The sequence below is a fragment of the Drosophila miranda genome, chromosome 4, assembly GCF_003369915.1.
Source record: "Drosophila miranda strain MSH22 chromosome 4, D.miranda_PacBio2.1, whole genome shotgun sequence".
Lineage (NCBI taxonomy): Eukaryota > Metazoa > Arthropoda > Insecta > Diptera > Drosophilidae > Drosophila > Drosophila miranda.
Window position 1 is genome coordinate 24061592 of NC_046677.1, and position 21185 is coordinate 24082776.

A 21185-nucleotide genomic window follows, 5' to 3' on the forward strand; every position below is an offset into this window, starting at 1 on the left:
AAAGCAAGTCAAAAATGTGTTAAGCTGCTGCCTTGCCTCTGACTGACTGACTGACCGACGGCCCCCGCCCCCGCCCCCTCCCTCCGATCCACGAACACCGTTGCGTAGTGCTTCACTCTGCCACTGCACTCCAACTGCAGTAGGCACCACCTACGATGGACCTACCCGTTCTCTCTCCCGCCCCCACCCTCATTTCCCTTGTAAAAGTAGGAACAAAACACGAAATAAAATATTGTTTTTGCTACCGAAGGTTTGAATGCCCTTCTGGAGATCTATAGTTCTTGGAAATCTATTATTCTTAAGGGTATCTCCGTTGAAGAGCTATCAAGTCCTATCCCATGTTGGAGATACAATTTTGCATCTATTTATTTGTACTCTTTAAGATCATTTGCTAAAATTGTTACCGAATGAAGAGGGATACATCTATTGATGATGAAACACCTGATCCTCCGCTTCCTCTTATGTGGAACGTGCTCATATCGTAGCCATTATATTCTCCACAGAACCAAAGAACAGATCCTCTAAAAGCTATCCTCCGCAGTCTGTTAGGCTGAAATTTTCATAAAAATTATACGATTTTTCTACGATCAATCGATTTTTAAAAACTTTTGCTTTAGGTTGTGTGAAAATACAAGAAATAAAACAGCAGTATACAAATTTTAGATTTTATTATACCGTATCTGGGGGGGTTTTTTTTTTTCTCCAAGATCTGTGTTTTCTTTGTCAAAAATAAGATGATATTTCAAAATGTTTAGCTCTCCAAAAACCAAGAAAGTTGGATCTATATAACCATCTCTATATTTCCATAATTTTATAGAATTTTACAGCATAATCTCCAAGATTGAAGGACATCTTTTCCACCCAAAAAACAGACAGTCTTATACGATCTTGTCACTCCCTTCAAGGGAAATCCTTCCTTGTTTATTTTTAGGCATTCCACGTTCCAGGTTCCTAAGTTCTGTACAAAATAACGATAGCCTAGGCCGGCAAGGGCAAACAAAAAAAAGTGAAACAAAAGTGAGGAAAAACGAATATAAATTCATTGTTTCGCACAATATGAACATCGGGTGGGGGTCCAGTCGGTCTAACACATCGCCAGTCCCTCTCCCAGGCACTCCTTTCTCCCCCCCCCTGCACTCCCTTTTGCCATAACAATAATGGCTACAACAAAAAGCAGAAAACTGAAATGTAACTCAATTGTAATGCAAGGTCTTACCCGCTCATCCGTGCTCTCTGGGTCCCCACTCTCTGCAGCACCCCCTCTCTCACCCTCCCTCCCCCTCTGACATACTCCTACTCTCTGCCGTTCCCTCCAACCTTCCACCTGCTGCTTAATTTACATGTTTTTTCGGGTTACTTTATATAGGAAAAGCCCCCCCTGGCTCTTTGGCTCTTTGGCTCTTCACATACTTTGCATATCAGCACCCACACTCCCCCCACACATCCCCCCTCCTAAAACAATCCTCCCTCTCACACTCCAGAGAATCTGTGGACTTCTATGCGATTTTCGTTTCATTAAGTTCCTTCGCTCGCTTTTGTTTTTCTGTGTGTGTTTTCCTGTTTGTTTCTGGCTTTCATTTTGGGCTAAAAATGTCAGGGAAATGACTTGCAATGATATTATAATGAGTTTAACTGGCGGTTTGAAATCGTGGGAGCACAAAACGAGTCCAGTATGTATGAAGTTTAAGCAGGAGAAGGGCTTTCATACCCATTTCAAACGAGTACAAACGGTGTAGAGCCAGAAGCCTCTTGGCAGACGGTTGTCTTCCATAGAACATCATAGTTTTTGTTGATGATATAGTGGCCTCTATTGAAGAAACGTGGGTGTTCTTTGGGATCCATCTATTTACCTATTTCCAACACTTTTTGAGGGACATAACACTCAATGGCACTCGAAATAGTATTTCCCTTAGAATCCAAGACTCTTTTATGGTAATATGATGGCCAAACAAGTTCTGGAATCTTTAGAAGATTCCTTAGTAAAACATTTTGATTCCCCTAAAGGAAGAGTCCTACACCGTACACCTTTGAAATATTGCCCCTTGAAGCCCTTTGGGGAAAATTTAAGAACTGCAAAATACGAAATGCGAAATGCAAGCCGAAAAATTGAAAGGAAACCGCAAAATTGTCTTAGTTTGTTGCCTGCCCTGCTGTTTGGATGCTGTGTGGGGATGCAATGCTGTTGATGCTGCTGTTAACACATATGGAAAATGGAGTTGCAAGAAGAAAAGCTGCTGAGGAGTGGCAGGAATATGGCAAAAACCAAGGAGATGTGCCAGTGCCAGTGCCAGTGGCAGTGGCAGGCGACAGGGGAGTGAGAGGCAGGAGGCAAAGAGGCAGGCAGTCAGACGCCTGTTTGTTTTTGCCGTCTGCTTGGATGCTATTCCGGCTGCTTTTCCGGGGCTTTACACGCCGTACTCTCTGGGTCCGGAGAACTACATCCTGCCTCATGCCCCACCCCACCCCCGCCCCCGCTCTGACCATTACACATTACGTGTAATCATCATTTTGTGCTGGCAATAAACACATGCTGTCTGCGGGAGTACCAAGGAGTGCCCCCAGTGAAGCCACTACCCCCCCCCAATCATGACACCCCTCCCCCCCGTCCACCCATTGGTCACACATACTACAATAAAACATGAAATTTACAATTTCCAGAGCGTTGCGCACTGAACACACACACACTTTATTGCATGCGATATTTTTATTGCATGCAAAATGCACAGCTAAAGGAAAAGAAGGGGCGAAAAAAACACGGAAAATTGAAGGAAAAAATTGGAAAAGGAAGGCAGGACTAAAAGTAGATGTCGAATGACTAAGGAAATGCCCTGAAGAAAACTTCGAAAAGGTGTTGCACAAAAGAAAAGCTGCGTGCACTCCAGATGGTCTTTGAATGCCCGACTGCCTCACTGAATAAAAAAGTGAATCATTTTTGCCCAAGGAAAACCCCAAGAGACCAAATATGTATTCGGATTTACCAGTAGGCGGCGCTATCGGTCACGTCATTACAAAACTATTCAAAAAGAACAACAACACAAAAAAGCCACTGATTAAACGATAAATAAAAACATTTGTTGATAAAAATAACACCTTAACAATTCATGTTTTTCCAGAAAGAAACGTTTTGTTCTTAGGCAGGTTTTGCGTTAAAAAACAGATTTTTGTGCAGCCTTCGGAGAACATATTTTTAAAAGATTAAAATATCTACGGCTTGGAGTTTTTTTTTATTTTTATTCATTTAATTTTTTTTATACATTTTTAATTTATTTTATTGGATTGTGAAATTATTTGTAATAATTGTATTTGTTGATAAATTTTTAAAAAATTAAATTTTTCAATAAGGGAAAAAGCTATGAAATTTGCATATTTAAAAATGAAATATTTAAAGCATGGAAATTGTCAAATTAATGTTTTTTTTTTACTTTCTTTTATCATTAATATGCAAATATTAGATCGAAAAATATTTTATAATTAAAATAAATATATTTCGTATTTAAATTAAAAATATGGCCCATGCTGAAAAATTCTTTTTAATAAATTTATATTTAAATCAAAGTAAATTATATTTATTTTCATTAGTTTTGTATTTAAAATCCGAATATTTAATGTAAATTGATTGTTTTGATGCTCTTTCATATTTTCTTTCAATCTTTTTTACTTTTAAACTCTGGTCAAACCCTTTCCGAAAGTCCCAAGACCCCTTCTGCCAATTGGATAGAGTATTTATGCTTTATTTCTATGCGTTGTGCCCTGCCTCGCACCTGCAGCCCTCCCTACGAGTGGCGTACAGAACATTTTGGCCCAAAGCCTATTGAATGTGTGCTTTGATTAAATTTAAAATGTTTGATAATACTATTTGCTGCTGGAACACAGACGAAAGGGGTTCGTTCGGGAGGAGGCATTGGGGTGGGCATAGGGGGTGGTCTGCAGTGGGTAATAGTGCAGAAGTAACTACATTAAAGGCCAATGAATAGTAGGTGGATCGAGTGGCTCCTGTATGCCCTTAAAGGCCCCCTGGGGACAGTGCCATAATGATGCAGAAGAAGTGGTGTCCTTGGGTAATGCTAGGGGGTACAATGGTAGCTACCCTAGAAATTAATGAAAATAACTATCAATAGCTAGAGATACAGATAGATGTTTGTTTATGGCCTAGAATGTTTGAGAGTTCTTGAAAAATTATCCAATCTACATACAAGACTCCTAGGAGTACAAAGACTCCTTTTTGAACCTAGAATTCCCAGAGTTTTTCTCGTAAAATCCACCAAAGATCGTTAAAATTTACCCCTATATCTGTGACTTCCTCCTTCAGTCTGCCACAACTGCCTAGTCCTCCAAAAAGGATGATAATACCCCAAAAAACAGTGCTCTGAATCGCGTCAAATCTACTCCCCTTTTTTGAAAACCCAAGGACCCTAGTCCATTGCCTTCAGAGACTGGGGGCAATAGATGCAATCTATAGACATTCCATACATAAATATCGAGTATCCAATTTCCTCGTTTTCGAGCCACTGCATACCACTGTATTGTTTTTCGACATAAATCGATTCGATTCGTTTCGTTACGATTGTGGACATTAAATTTACATCATTCTAATCATTGTGGGTCAGGTGGTGCCTCCTGTCCGCTGTCCTCTCTGTCTCTCCGTCTCTCTGTCGCTCTATTCAGATCTGGGACAATGGCAAACAGCGGGCGGACGGCTTTCAATATTTGCGGCTAGCAAAACCCCGGAACCAGCCAGCAGAACGAGGAGCCACTGTGCCAAAGATTTTCTCCGCTCCTCCTCTGCCCCCCCACCCCGCCCCGACTGTTCTGTGTGCCCGTTGCATACAGCAGCATACAGCAGGCAAACAAAAGGCACAAGGCAGAACGAGATGGGGAGAGATTATCAAACGACAAATAGACAGAAATCCGGCAGCAGGCAGCAGGCAGAGGCAGAGCCAGCTTTGGCGACAGGCCGAAAGCAAACTTGGCCAAAACGACAGGCAACAACAATAATGGGAACAACAACAACACAAACAACAAACATCTGCAATACACCAGAGACCAACAAATTCAAATCAAACTTACAGGCAGAGCAACAACAAAACACAAGAGCAAATCAAGAACGGAACGGAATGACCCTCTAATACGAGTGGGAGATTATACGACTATGGGAATACCCCCTAGATGGGTTCCCTTGAACACTCAGACAATTGGAATATAAGGAATAGAAGGGGAAACATCCTTGGACTGCTGGAAAAATCCACAATCGAAACGGAAAACAATGTTCTTCGAGCCCAGAATATTTGCTGTACAAAACTCAAGGAACTTAAATATCCCTGCTATAAATATTGAAATATTACCCACAGTTAGTTTCCTTATTCGTTTTTATGTATTTTCCTGTCTCCAAAATTGTTTATACCACAAATAGATCTATTTCCAGCCCACTATTTGCAAAAACCCACTTTGTTTTCTCCCCCTGTCATAGATCCCGAAATCAACTTCCCGAAAACCCCCCACCAAACCCCCAATCCACCAATTACAGGGTACCCCGAAAGACTTTCCTAAGCACAGCAATCGCTTGGCAACATTTCCCACTCCTACCGCGGCAACATCTCCACAGAGCTACACCAAAATGTTGCTAGCTTAGTGCGCATGTTGCCAAGCGGCCGGCCAAATGTTGCCAATGCAGCGCAGTCGGCGTCGCGGCGACTGCATATGTAAAAACGCATACAGGCAGCCCTGCTGTTCGCACCCGATGTTGCTACACATTCGTGCCTTTGTGTGTGTGTGTGCAGCTGGGGCTGTGTGTGTAAGCCGGGGCTGGCATGGCCCGTCGTTTGGCAACTTCATTCTGAGGCAGCGTCACATTCAACGGTTAACTGTTGCATTCAACGTATCGTTCGCCTCGGCTCTTCGACAATTTTCCCACCCGTAACGAACATTTACGCGCCTCTCTCTGGTCGTCTCGTACCGTTCGGTTCGCGTCGTGTTTCGTACGTACGCCCTCGCCTCGCCTCGCCTCGCGCTTCGTGTTTCGCAAGATACGAGCGTATTGTAATATCATCATCATCGTCGTCGCTGTGCACGCGTGTGTGTGCGTTTGTGTGTGTGCCGAAGGCGTTTTCGTCGTCATCAAATCCATAACGTCATTTCGTTTGTTGCCGCTCAAACGGTGAGTGGAGGCGTCCGTGAGTCGATTCGAGCCACCAAGTCGTGTGCGTGTACTTCTGTCCATCACTGTAGCCATCTCGAGCGCGTGCAAAAGGTGTGTGTCTCTGTGTGTGTGTGTGTGTGTGTGTGTTAACGTCTTTGAATCACTGTTAAGGTGTTTAACTTCTGGCGGGGTGTGTGCGTGTGCTATTGCCCCTCACTGTGACTATTCTCCCGCACTTTTGTTGTACTTCTGTCGCTGTGCATAGACTTTGGGCCATCAGTTTACTGTACTATTTCGACCCTTAAAAAGCATAGAAGACCCCGTTTGGCTTCCTGCGATCCATTCAGCGTGGGTGTGTGTACTTTTGAACCTCAGTGTGTGTGTGTGTTTGTGTGCAAAAACCAATAAAAAACAGCCTCCAAAATATGTGAAGTGAAATCATTTTCCCTAGCTTCTGTGTTGACAGTGCGCGGTAAAAGTATATTTACACACACACACGCACACACACACATAAAAAATCCATATAGTACAGAGCCTCAGCGGCCGTAAAGTGCCAGCGAGAGAGAAGTACACTCCTCAAAGCCCCAAAAGTACGCCCCCGCCCCCCCGCCGCCCCCTAAAAACGACACATTTTATGCATGAAAAAAGCTTAAGCGAATGCAGTAACAACAACAACCAACCACAAAAAAATCTCTCCCTTTCTCTCCCAAAAAAAAAAAAAAAAAGAAAAAGCCCTTTCCGTAACGGAACCTCGAAAGCAAACGTCAAGAGAAAATTAAACCTGGGATTACAGCGCAAATAAGAAAGGAAGGAAGGAAGGAAGGAAGGAAGCCCAACAAACATCATGTCACGGATCGTTTTTGTATTATTCGCGGCCATCTTAACAGGTAAGAAATACTCGTAATAGTGGAACAGAAAACACGCTAAGACCCGCTCATCAGATGATATCACGCGCCCGTTTAAGACCACGCTCTGGGGAGTGTGTGAATAAACTTGTTCTCACCTTAAGCCCCGGCCAGACCAGGGGCTAAAAGAATGCCAAACAAATACCTACATATCGTATCGGGCTTGATTGATGAGACATCCATCAGAGCTGCAGGAGAAAGTTTTTCATCCATGAAATATCCATGATATTCACCGGCTTGACCCCTTTTTAAGCGACTGCGCATGCTCAGAGTCTCGGTGTTGCCTCCTAGTGTGACCTTTATTTTCGGTACAGCCACAGCCAAAGCCAGTGGCCTTTTTGGCATGCGCTGACACCACATCACAGCGCGGCGAAAAAGGTCAAGCGATTCGTTTCGAAAGGAGTCGAACAAGTCTGGTGTTCAAGCAGATCTTCAAGAGACTTCTTGTAACCATTTTAATGGGCTTACAAAACGAATTTGATTGGTTTTCTACGAGCATAAAACGAATGATTAGCGCCCCCCCTCCCGTCTTTTATGTGGTTTTAATGGGGAGGCAATATATATATACAAGAGGCATTCTTTTGTGCCGTCTTGTATCTGAATGGCGGGTGCTTATGACATTATGCATCCTTGAAATTAAGACCCAAGGCAACAATCATCCACTCAGAGCTCTTACTTTCATCTCTCCCTCTCTCTCTCTCTGTCTCCTCTGTCTCTATAAATTCTATGACACGCTTCCAGAGCGTATGAGAAGCCCTGTCAGCCTATTTAATTAAAATCCTTCAATGTTTCATGCCTCTACTTATTATTTTTGTAACCCGCTGCTGCCGTTGCTGCCGTTGCTGCCGTTGCTGCTCCTCTTATTACGCCACAGAAACTCCAAGAGGGGGGGGGAGGGAGGGAGTCTGGGCTCTGGGCTCTGGGAAAACTGAGACAGATTTCTCATTAGCCTGAAAAGAAGATGCTGGTTTATGCTAAAGCCTAACAACATTAACAGTACGACACAACACACGCGGCAGGGGCGGTGACGGGGGCGCAACCGTCTCATTACTGCTCCCCTTCCCCCTCCCCCCACCCACATCATGTGACTTTAAGACACAGAGAAACATTTCATTCAGCATTCGCTAAGCCTCTCTCTCTCGGCAGCGACCTTTCAAAAGGTTTTCGGTAAAAATGCAAATGCAAAAAACTGCACAAAAAACCCAAAAAAGAAAAGAGGAAAAAGACATTTTTGCAGTGCAGGGGGGGGGGGGGGGCACTTCACACTGAATACTTTTACATTTTTATGGGCCCTGACGCATCGCCATCGTCTGTCTGTCTGGATGTCTGCCTGTCTGTCTGTTGTCTTGCAATTATAAATTTTTAATGCGGCAACTGGTTGAGATTCTGTGTTGGGAAAGGTTCCGGCCAGAATTTGAGGGATTTTTGTACAGTATAAAAAGCACAGATCGGAATCGGGATTAAAGTGGAAGGATACATATATCGAGGGCTTGCCAAGGCAAATCCTGACTCTAAAAGTAGTTTCCCTTCCCTACCATCTTTAGCCACAATTCTTAACAAAACCGAACCCCCACTTGCTTTTAGATGCCATCCATTCAATGGCCATAATACTCTGCCACATGCCGCATGTGCAGCATGTAAATAAGGCAGGCAACGCATCCCAAAAAAAAAAAAAAAAAAAACCATTCACAGTAATTCAAATGGAAGCCAAAAGGAGCTCCGCTGCGAATGCGAATGGGAATGCAAGTCCTGAAGTATTTAGCCATGACTGCAGCATCATCTTCTCGGAGGACAACGAGGACAAAAACGGTTCCACATTTATGCATTTTAATGGCCACCAATTGAGGCATGTTCTGGGGAACGAGAGTCAAGCATTGAATTAAATACGTGCTGTGTTTGCCTGCCCCCAGCCCCTGCCCCCTGCCCCCTGCGCCCCCCCTGACTGTAACTGCAATTGTGACTGTATCTGTATCTACTTTTTGGCAATCCCCCTCGCCACCCCCCCGCCACTCATACACCCATGACATATATAATTTTCAACTCTTTTTTGTACCTATGGTATGGCCCATGGGGAGGGGAGGAGTGGGAGTGGGGAGTGGCATACAGAAAAGAGTAGCATGTAGGGAGCAGCACCCACTGTCCTCTCATTCTCATTCATATTCATAACATCGTTTCATTTTGGCTTTTTGCTTCGCTACCTTTTTGGTCAGCTCAAAAAAACTAAAGAGAGAGAGAGTCAGAAGGGCGCAGTTTGGTCATCAAAAAAGGACAGAGAGGGAGGGAGGGGGAGTAGTGCATTTTGGTCATTAAAAAAGGGAGAAATAGTAGAGCATTTTGGTCATCAAAAAAAGGAGAAAGAGTAGCGTCTTTTGGTTAACAAAATTGTAGAAAAAGAAGCACCTTTTGGGCAACATAAATATAGAAAAAAAGCATCTTTTGGTGATCAAAAATATAGAAAAAGAAGCCCTCTTTGGTGATCAAAAATATAGAAAAAAGAAGCGCCTTTTATTGATCAAAAATGTAGAAAAAGAAGCGCCTTTTGGTGATCAAAAATATAGAAAAAATAAGCGACTTTTGGTGATCAAAAATGTAGAAAAAGAAGATCGTTTTGGTTATCAAAAAGTAATAGGAAAAGTAACGCCTTTTGTTCATCGAAAAGAAGAGAAAGAGTACCCTTCTTTGGCTATCAAAATTTTAGAAAAAAAATAATCTTTTGGTGATCAAAAATATAGAAAAAAGAAGCGCCTTCTGGTCATCAAAAATATTGAAAAAGAAACGTTTTTTGATGAACAAAAATTTAGGAAAAGAAGCGCCTTTTGGCCATCAAAAATGAAGAAAAGGGAGGGCCTTTTGGTGATCAAAAATATAGAAAAAAGCGCCTTTTCGAGATCACAAATGTAGAAAAAGGAGCGCCTTTTGGGATCAAAAAGTAAAAGAAAGAGTAACGCCTTTTGGCGGAAAGAGTAGTGCCTTTTGGCCATCAAAAACAAGAGAAAGAGTAGCGCTTTTTGGCCATCAAAAATAAAGCAATAGCCCACCACTTGATGCTGTAACTGAAACAGAAACATGAGATGGCCAAAGGACACAAAAGCTGTGGGGGGGGGGGGGGGGAAATAATTCCAAAAATGAAGAGCAGCTTTCGAGTATCGCCCCCAAAAACTAACGAAGGAACAGCAGCAGTGGGAGGAGGGGGTGTGGGGAGCCATTTGCTTCCTCTTTCCTTAGTTTTCCTTCTTAGTTTTCCTTTGTCTTCCGCTTCCTAATTGTTTGCTGAAATATTGGGGCCCCTCCTCCGCCACACTCCTCTTGCCTGCTCTGGCCATTGCTTCCTTAATTTATTGATTATTTGTGTGTTTGAAATTAGTTTGTTTTTTCGCTTTTTCGCTTTTCATTTAAGTTTTTGGCATTTTTGGAATTTTTTTCGTACATTTTCTATATTGATGATGGCTTCATTAATTAGTTGGCTATAATTAGGAGGCAAAACAGAAAGCCTTTAATGGATATATTCGTGTATTTTGGAGAGATATGTGGCCTTCAAAAACTCCTAAAACTGTGAAGTATTATAGAATGCTTAATGGCATTAATCACAGTCTCTATATCGCTTTTATTTACATAAAATTTTGCTATAATTTACTTCAAATAATAAAAAATCCCCCACCGCTGCTAAGCCACACTGTGAAAGAGAGATATGGAGTTAGAGCGCATTGCAATCAAGTGGAAATCCTTCCTCCATCCTCCCTAACCATTTCCCCCTCCCTCTGGTCCCTCCCCACAGAGCCTTCACTGTAAATAATATGCAGACTCCCTTTATAATATATATAGTTTTTGGTGCGACAAATAGAAATGCACAATTTCATGACTAATTTGCTGAAAAATGACTGAACAATGTCAACAAAACACACAACTTTTGCATGCATCCTTTGCATCCTTTGGATCGTCCTGTGGGTCTGCCAGTCCCTCTGTCTGTCCGTCCCTCCGTCCGTCGGTCGGTGGCTGTTTGTCTGAATATGTTGTTGCGCGTGCACAGGAAGTTGGCAACGCTTTGGGGCATGTTGGAATTTTCGGGTATTTTCGGGTATCTAAAGAGAGAGAGAGGGAGAGTGGCGGCTAGAGGGGTAGTGCGATATTGACAAAGCGTATGCCAGGCAAATTAAATATAATGGGGATCTACCCTATTTATACTGCCCCTCTGCCGCTGGCTCTCCGCTGCCCCTCTTTTCGGAAAACCCGCTGAAAAGTAGCTCACAGAAACAGAGAGCGAGAGAGAGAGAGCGAAAAACAGTTGAAAAGACAATAAAAGAAATGAAAAGGAAAAACTTGCAGCTTATGGAAAAGTTGCTCGTGTTTCCCCACTTGTTGTTGTGTTGTTTTGTTGCTTTTTTTCGGGGAGTGTGGGGGGGGGGGGCTGCAAGCGTACAAACAAATGTAGGAGCCCCGTCGCACAATGGGGGCTAAAGCACAACTTTTTGATCGATTCGAAGGCACTGAATTGTCTGTCGTTCCAGGAAGCGTGTGCGTGTGCAGACTTTGGTCCGAAGAGGCTTTCGAGGGGGACAGGTACAGTCTCAAGAGTGCACAAATAGAGTACAAGCCCCGCCATACGGGCTTAGTGAAAGGAAAACATATGTTTTGTGACACACAAAACGATTTCAAGTAGACAAAAGTAACTATTTTTGAACTATTTTGAAATTTAAAAATTAAGAATACATTTCGAAACTGTGATTTTTCTAGGGAAAGTCTTTTGGTTCTAAGAAATATATTTTATTGTGGGCACAGAGTCCCAGGGCGAAGTGCCAGCCCACCGATGGGTGCTGCTGCATGACGCATGCTTAGAAATGGAATTTCACTTGGAGCTTTAGAGCAAAGAATGAATCATCTTTGAATATCTATTTATATCTATGACTTTGTATCTATAATTCCATTTATCCGCCTTCAATCAATGACATCTACTGGTTCCATTTTATCATCTATCTCGTAAATCTATCATCTTTCTTTTCATCTACAAACCCAGTCATCATTCTTTCTATGCAAGATCTATACAAAATAAGGTAGAACCTGCCTACAAAAAAGTTTTCTATACAACGCATCCATTTCCAGATCTATTTTCTATAAAATCCCCTTGAGATCCGATAGATACCTATATTTCACATACAAAAAATGTCGCCTTTTATGGCTTCTGATTCATGAAACCTTCAATCACAGCTCCACGCTTTGCTTAATCCATAAACCCCATATTCATTTATATCCTAGCTATATTTTCCGCCCACTCTTAAAGATGTTTTCCCCTTTCTCTATGAAAAAAACAGACCTCTAGCTTAAAGCCAATGAAATTCCTATACAATACGTAAGACTGTAGCGCAGATAATTGCAATTATTATTGTTATATTTTGTTTTGTTCTATCAATAAATATAAATTACATATTCCGTACAGAAACCAGCAACCAGCAACCAGTTGTTGCCTGCCAAAGCGATGATTCAGAATCTATCTGTCCGGGGTCTCGTCTCTGTGGCAGTCGGTAGTTACTCATGCAGCTGTTTACTTGACCAGAGACGACACACACATGCCCGGGCTCGTAGTCGTAAAAAAAGAGAGAATAAATAGTAATCGACTAATTCGTAGAGCTGTTCTTCGCTTGATTGACTCTCGAATGCGCTGTGGCGCTGGCTCTGGCTTTGGCTTTCTTTGGGAATTGTGTCAGGTTTTAGTCTACATTTTAGATACTTTTTGTGTTGCTGGATTGCTGCTGCATTTACTTGCGCTCATTGCAGTTTGGGGTCTTTGATTTGGGTCATGATTCGGCCAGAGATAAGACCTCCATATAAACAGAGAGACGGAGCGTGCTCCGATTCACCTGCTTTTGCTCTGTCGCTGACTCTCTGTTTGGGGAAATGTGTGTGTGTGGGCGATTAGATAAGGTTTATGTTGCTGTCAGGTTGCTCGGGGGACAATGACAGAGAGTCCCTTATCAGCAGAGGAGCACACACACACACACACAATCGCTGATAGTGGTCGCCGGGAGAGTCTTAGTGGGTCACGATTGTTGGGGGATAGAGGAACGAATGTGCAGCGAATGCAATTCGATGCGAGACAAGTGCCATACGGTTGGACATTAGCTAATTGGATATGTAAAATAAGAGCCACAGAGCCACAGAGCCACAATCTGGCTACGATCTTTTGGCCATAAATTCAATTAAAATTTCATCAAAACATCAACATATATCATCGGTTTATCCGTCTAAAAAGTATATATCTGCTCTATCATTTATCATTTTCATGGCGTGCACTAATCAATGATTTTTCTAGTGCCACAAAGTGAGTGATTGAGAAATGGATGAAATTATAATCAGTGGGATAATGAGTGGGGCGTGGGGCGTGGGGGGGGGGGGGGGCTTTGCTGATGGCCCTAGGGCGTGGCATTCCGTTGCAGTTTTCCCCTAATTAAATGTGCAGTTTTAATTAAATTTACATGACTGACTAAAGCACACAAATTGACACACGGACAGAAGGACACAAGGACTGACAGACAGACAGATGGATAGATAGACAGATGGATAGATGGACACTCTCTGAATGGCTTATTGGCTTTGCATTTTGGGTGCGGGTTTTGGGGCCCCAAAAAATAATTGAAAATAATGTTTTTGCGCGTGGCGGCATTATAATTATTAATTATATCAAATCATAATGTATTTTGTAGACAGATAATGAATCCCTGTACATAAAATCTACCCATAAATCCATCCACACATCACACACGAAAAAAAAAAAACAGAAAGAAAAGAAAAACCAGTTGTTAAATAATAATAATTCAATGCTTTAAATACTGCAATCAAGATGTATTCACATTTGTGAATACATGAATAAAGAGTCAGGGGCGGAAGGGGGGGGGGGCCCAGTAAAAGAGTGGGCAAGAGAAATGGCAAAACACGGGGAAAATTGTAGGAAAAAGAAAGCAGAAAAAGAAATAAAACAAAGACAAAGATTTTAATGAATAAAAACATTGCCTAATGAATGAAATAATTGGATTTATTTTTGAAATAATAATGATTTCAATATAAAATGATTTAATTGGAGAATCGAAATTAATAAAAAGAAAACTAAAATAATTATAGAAATATAATCAAATCTCAGAGGATTGAAAAATAATAAAATAATTAAATAAAATAGTAATAAAAATAATAATAATATAATAATATTATATACAATTTATAAAAATAAAAATAAAAAAAAAATAATAATATATTATAAATATTTTTGTTCTTCGTTAAATCACTAAGAAATAATTTTGACAAAATTTTAATGCAAATTAAAAGAAACGACTGGCCAGATAAAATTGTTCTTTCAATAAATCAAACCCCATTAATACTTCAATCAGTAATACCCTCACCCAGCCCCGCAATGAGCCTATTCTTTTTTTCTTTTTATAAAAAATCACAAATAAAACCCTAATTAAATCATAAAAATAGGAAAAACCCAATATAAAAACCAATTTGAGCCGCACAAAAATAAACCGATTCATCATCTTCCCCTCCCGAAAAAAACCTATTCTTCCAAGAACCTTTTTCATCTCCCAAACCTCTCGCGAAGCCTAGTCAAAGATCTAAAGATCTCCAGCAAAGTTCAGAGACCAGACTCACCTCAACAGACCCCTTCCATGCCATTCATTGGCCTTATAACATTTTCTTGGTATTAAAACACGGCCCCTGTCGCTGCCCCTGCAGAGTCTTTCGGCTATCTCTTTCCATATATCTTTTATGCTAAAGTTTTTCTTCTCTTTTCTGATTTTTTAATTTTTGTATCTCACGGATACAACACAGCGCCAAAGCTGTTTTGTTGTTTGTTGGCCAGAGAGCTCCATGGCCTGGCCTGGCCTGGCATGGCTCACAAACCGGTTTCGATTCTGTTTTACTTATTTGTGCTTCTCTGCTTCTCCGCTTCTCGTTTTCCTGCTCTGCCTCTGCCTCCGACTCTGTTCCAACTAGTTTCCATTTTTGTTCATTATTACTTACTGTTTTATTTTTTTAATTTTTATTTCTCAACATTTCTACAAGTATTTCTTTTGAGCATACCCCTTGATAATTGCTCAGGGGAGGGGTATGTTGTGTGCTTTGGAAGTTTGTGTGTCAATGGTAGAGGGCAGGGCTTGAAGGGGAATAGAGTTTATCCTTCGATATCTAAGGTATGAAAGATCTAACCCAGCTTAAGACCAGCATTAACTTCAATCGATTTTAATGACTTTTCGTATAATTAAAACACATAAAAAAAGACTGTGGTGTCTAGATTTTTATAGATATTAAGCTCTGCTTTGGTTTGTTTAGAGATAAACAAAATACCTTTCGATTCTTTGAATTTCAAAGCCAAGATCAAGAAAAAATGCTCCCATTTTTCAAGCTCTATAGATATAAAGCTCTGCTTTGCCTCGATTAGAGATAAACCTAGTATCTACTTGTCCAACAAAATTCCTAACGATCGTTTGAATTTTCAACCCAGGATCAAGAAAAAATGCTCGAATCTATCAAGCTCTAGCCCTAAAAATACTAAAAGACAAGCTCTTTGGATACAAAAAAAAGTTTCCAGTGTTGCAATAGGTTTTAGAGCCACTTTGAAAGAGAGATCTCCCAGGCAGATACCCTGGAATCCACTTATAGATCCCCAGAAAGAGGTACCTTCATGGTCTAAACTTTGAAACTCTTTCTTTTTTTTCCACTGATTTGCCACAAATGTTCTCTCTTTCTCTCTCGCTCTCTGTCTGCTTTTTGGGTCTCTTTCAAGCGTAAAAACCAAAGCACGCACACATGCGCAATGTGCCCCCAGTATCTCTCTCTGTGTGTGTGTGTGTTAATATTTTTAACTGTTATTATGCTTTTTGTTGCTGCTGCTATTTGTGGCTCTCTGTTCTACATTATTGCCTTCAATTTTGTGGCCGTCTCTCTTCTGCCGTTTGTTGCTCATTTCTCCTCCTCATCGTCGTCGTTTCTATTTTGTTGGATTGTTTATACAATGGGGTGTTGGTCGACTGCTGGCAGAGACTGTAGCCGGCAGAGACGTCCGTCTGTGTGTGTGTGTGTGTGAGGGAGAGCGAATTGTTAAAGTTAATTATTTTATATTTGTATTGCCAGCACGTTGTATTTGCTCAACTTTTTTTTTATTTTTTTTGGTATTTTCCGTGTGGTTCGCTTCTTGCTGTTTGACTTTTGATGAAAAGAAAAACGAAAAACCAAAAAAGTCTTTTGGGAGGGAGGCTATTGGCCCGCTGGCTGGGTAATTGACAGTTTCGTTTCAGGTTCCCAGAGGCTATGACCCATTTTACGGTACCTATTTTTTAGAGCCACAGCCAGAACCTTGGGCGTGGCATCGTAGAGCAGAGATCGTCGTGAGAGTCCAATATTTGCACGCACTTGTGCCCGTGTATCGTATAATTAAGAGACCCTTGCAGCCGGCCAGCGGGTGCTAATGAACCACACCCAGCCCCACACGGTGGGAGGGGGGGTGGTGAAAGTGTTGTGTGTACAGTGTACACCATAAATGTATGTCTAAATTTGTTTGTTGCTGAGCCAATTATAGAGCCTGGAAAGGGGACACAGAGAGATGACATGACACGAGAAGGCTCGTTATACGTGCATTGTTGGTTTTACCAGGGGGGAGGACCACCTACAAAAATAGACAATTTAGCACTTACAGGGGGCCCTGGGTCCAGTGTCCTGGGTTCCTGGGTTCCTCGGTGTTTCTACACCTTCGACATACGCAAACATTTGCCTTGTTCCTGTTGCAGTTCCAATCTCTGCCATCTCACTGAAAACTGTTTAATTTGATAAATGTCCCCAGCCTGTTCGTGCAACAAAACAGTTGTTGGGCCAAGCCACATGGCATTCCAGCTCCCCCCCACGCCCCTTTTTGTGGCTCTCTTTCTACCGCCCTGTGTGTCGTTTACTCATTTATTGGCCAACAGACAATGGCTTGGGGTTTCTGGCCATTGTCAATCTCTTGTTCATTAGGCGGACAACCAACAAGATTGAGTGACTCGACTCGCCTCGATTCGACTCGACTCGACTCGACCGAGATTAGGATTGATGTTAGCATATTAACATGTCAATTTGAATGCCATTCGAAAATTATGACAGCCAGCGAGCGGGGAGACAGTCCTTCCTCGATGCTAATTCGTTGTGATTGGATCTAGAGTGTTGGCCATTAAGAAGGGGTTGCGATAGTTCTTCGAACAGTTGGTAGAAACGAAGGAAGGGTAGCATTACGACGATGTTTTGACTGGTGTTTGGTTAAGTTTTTCTACGAAAACACTGAAAATCAGCAAAAATTATAGTGTTTTAGTGGAAAAAGTCCCCGACCTACCATATATGGTATATAAAAATATATTTTTCTCTATTTTTTAAGTCAAAAAATCATTAAATCTGAATGATTTTTGGTAAATATATAGATAAACGCTTTATCATTCTTTGCAACAAATATAAAGCTTCTTAATTTGAAAATTGTGTGCTGCAGAACGTTAGATATATACGAGTAGGTGGAAAAATCACTAAAACTTGATAAATCTTAGCAAATAGGTAGATACAACCTCTATCTTTATAATTACGAAAGATAAGCTTCATAGCTTCAAAATTGTCGACACCACAATAAAAAGAACAATTTATAATCTACAAAAAATATCCCCTAAAAAGAAAAAAATATCTTAAACTATATTTTCCAGCCTCAAATAATTGGGGTATACAAGAAATTGTGAAACCTCTAGGGTCTTCCCTTAACCCACCCAAAATACCCTGTAAAACGGGCTATAAAAAGCCCTAAAAGCCAAGGAAAACGGCCTATTTATACGTCGTGCGTGACTAAACCAATAGACCCCAGACCTCCCCTTTCATTAGACCCAAAAAGTGAAAAGCTTTGGCCATAAAACTGCCTGGCCTGTCGCTCTCGCTTTGGCAAAGGCGGAAAAAAGGTACAAAAAGTACATAGAATTAAAATTAAATTTAAATAAATTTCACAACTCACGCACTTCTCTGGGGAGTTTCCCCACCCCCCTCACTCTCACTGTTTCTCTGCCTGGCCCTGCCTTTCTCTGTGAGTATTTCTGTATTTTTTTTAGGCTATATTTTTGTGTTTTATACGTAATTACTTTCTAAGTGAGCGTGAGCGAGTGCGTGAGTCAGACGGCAAAAGTTTTTCACTTTATGGCATTTAATTTTGCAGAAAAATAAACCTGCACAAAAAAGGGCTTGCCAAGACAGAGAGCAAGAGAGAGAGAGAGCAGAGGGAGAAGAGTGGAGTGGAGTGAGAAAGTTGTTTGTACTAAACGCCCCTGCCATTGTGCAGCTCACCCCCGCACCCCTCCACCCCCCCGTTGGGGTCTTAGTCACGCCTGTTAACTTATCGCTGAAAATGAATATATTTCCTACGCCGCTGGCGACTTTAGGCCCAAACACCCCGCCACTGATAGTGCTACTGAAAGTGGAGGGGGGATGGGGGGGCGACTGCTGTTTTCTGCGGGATTTATCAGTCAGCGACTTGGCTTTTGTATAAATTCCATTCTTTTTTTATTTGCCACTTGGCCACTTTTTGGCCTGGCAACGCAACTAAATGAAAAACTTCTGCCTCGGGGCCACAAACACAAACAGAACAAAAATAACAACAGAAGAAACAGAAGAAGAAAAAGTTCAAGTTTGTCGTTTAAGGAGGAAAATCCAAGTGAAAACCAGGGTCAAAACTTTTCACTGATGGATGAAATAGGAGAGCATTATACGACTACACTAGTTGTGGCCAAGAAAACAGTTTAGGGGCCAAAGAGCTCTACAGGCAATTAAATATTATGGCCAAGTTATCTCCCACTTTTTTTTGGCAGAGGCCTCTGCTTTGGGGTGTCTTAATATTGATAAGAATTGGTATATTTAAAGCCAGTAATTTCAAGATTAAAAGAGTTTAAGGTGCCCCGGGGAAATGTTATGAAATTTAGGTGAAATATTCTATCGAAATAATTATTTTTGATTTATAAATTAAAAGATTACTTTTATCGATCCCATGCAAAATGAATAATCCTAGATATTCCCTAGAAACTGACACAAAAACCCTTTTTGAAATGCATGAAAAATCATTAAAATTCTACACTCTCCCTCTCTCCCTCTGAAATTAATTGCCCAAAGGTCTGCATAGACCCCTCCGGCCCATATTTATGCTTCTCATTGATGCTTCAATTAAGCACAAAATCCATAAACATATTTTTGTGATATTTTTCCGGACATTATTCATTATTATCATTGCCATAATTTAGTAACAATTGTGGCGAAAAATCTAATTATTAAGGTAAATCTAGAATGATTTTTGTGTAGAATTTGCCACTCCATAGATGCACAATAATTTTCGCACTTAATTTAATTATGAAAATTCCATTTTTCACTTAAATATACATTATGCATGAGGGAGGGGTGGGGGGCGGGGCGGGGCATTATATTACAAGCACAAAATAAAAATAATAATAATAATAATAATAATAAAAATGATTACAGCAATCAAATTAGCCCAGGACTTTTCGAACAAATGATATTCATAATCAATTCCAAAAACAGCCCCCCCCTCCACCCCTTTTTTTTGAGGGGTTTGCTTGACTAGCACTTTATTTTCATTTTCCATTTATTTAGTTTTGCAAACATTTTAATTACTTTCATTTCTATGGCTGGTAAAAGTTTGTTTTAAATTTGTGCTTTAAAAAATGTTGTTTTGATCGTGAAAACTTTTTGCTGACACTGTAGTAAAAAAAAAAACACAGAAACAGATTTTCTGTGTGTTTCTGGTGAAAGTTGTTTCGGCTTTTGTCTCTATTTTGTTGTTGTGTGTTTAATTATTGCCTTTTTCCACTCTTGACTTTTTAATTACTAAATTAAATGCGGAAATTAGAAAGATGGAAAGCCAGAAATATGAGAACATTTCATTTCATTTGCTGTGGTTTTTTATATTCTCGGGTGAAAGTCTCTCTCTCTCTCTCTCTCTCTCTCTCTCTCTTTCTGTCTGCTTCCGGCAAAGTTTTTGAAGGGCGTTGAAAATGAAAATTTGTCATGTTTGTGGTTTAAAGTGTGAGAACTGGAGACACGGAGAGAAAGAGATCTAATTTGGGGCAACTTTTGTAGGAAATGGTCAGGCATTTTATCATCGCTCATTAGACGATGGAAGGGGGCACAGAAATTCCATAAAATGTACAATAAAATATTAATAAATCGATTTATGTTACTCGGGGAAGAAAACCCATTTCTTTGCCCCATTTTCCATGCTTTATAATACACCTAAGGGACGTATGGTATCGAAAATCCAATATAGGGGTACAGATATTGAAAATCCTCCCATTTTCTCTGCTCATTGCCTCTAGTCTGTCTATATGTATTTTCTATACAATTTTGTTGCATGTTTCTTTGAGAGAACTTATCAAATGCTATTTTCCCATTGGTTTTCATATATTTCTTTATGTAAACTATTTTCAGCCAAAAACAAGCAGCAAATTTGTGCATAAATCAATTTCCCTTAAAGTTTGGCTGCTTTTTGATTCCCAAGTGCCTAAGAAATCTAGTTCAGGCCCCCTCCAAGTCCCTCCCCAACCAAAACCCCCCACTTGACTTAATTACAGACTTGTGCTGCAGCCTCCAAGCCTCTCATTTCAAGGTTGATCACAAACTGTTGCCCAAGCCCATGCCCCTACCCCTGCCCCTGTCCCTCCCCCTGCAATATGCTCTTAAGCAATCTCGTTTCTCGTTTCTCGTTTGGCTTAACTGCATTTCAATCTGTGTTCTGTGTGCTCTGTTTTCCTCCGTGCTGTGTGCTGCACTCCACAAGTTGTCTTCGGCGGAACAGATGACTCTGTAAATGGTTTACAACTTTGTCGCCTAACTAACTTAAAGCCGGATAAAGTGAAAGGCCAAGTGGAACTGGGAACAACTGACCCTGCGCTGTTGCTGCTGTAAAGTGTCTAAATTGAATTTGGTGTTGCACTTAGGCGCTCATCCAGGGGGCAGGCACTGCAGTAATCGCACTGAAAGTGACAAAAGCAACAGTACGGGAGGGGCGGTGGCGGGGGGCAGGGGCAGGGTCCGGGACTGCTACTTGAAGGCAACACCAGAAGCTGCTGCACAAATAACAACAATAACAGTTCGCGTAG

General features: G+C 41.2%; 1 protein-coding gene across 7 annotated transcripts in view; it reads left to right on the forward strand.

The window, feature by feature from the left end:
- Positions 1 to 5839: 5839 nt before the first annotated feature.
- LOC108162645 (fasciclin-3) overlaps positions 5840 to 21185 on the forward strand; it is a 95090-nt gene continuing 79744 nt past the window's right edge. For 3 of the 7 annotated variants that reach the window (XM_017297471.2, XM_017297472.2, XM_033394236.1), the window contains exons 1-2: positions 5843 to 6247; positions 6863 to 7023. In XM_017297471.2, coding sequence (XP_017152960.1) covers positions 6981 to 7023 — 43 coding nt within the window. In that variant the 5' untranslated portion in view covers positions 5843 to 6247; positions 6863 to 6980. Of the gene's footprint in view, positions 6248 to 6862; positions 7024 to 21185 lie in introns of all 7 variants that reach the window. The other 4 variants (XM_017297469.2, XM_017297470.2, XM_017297473.2 and 1 more) reach the window with 4 other exon arrangements.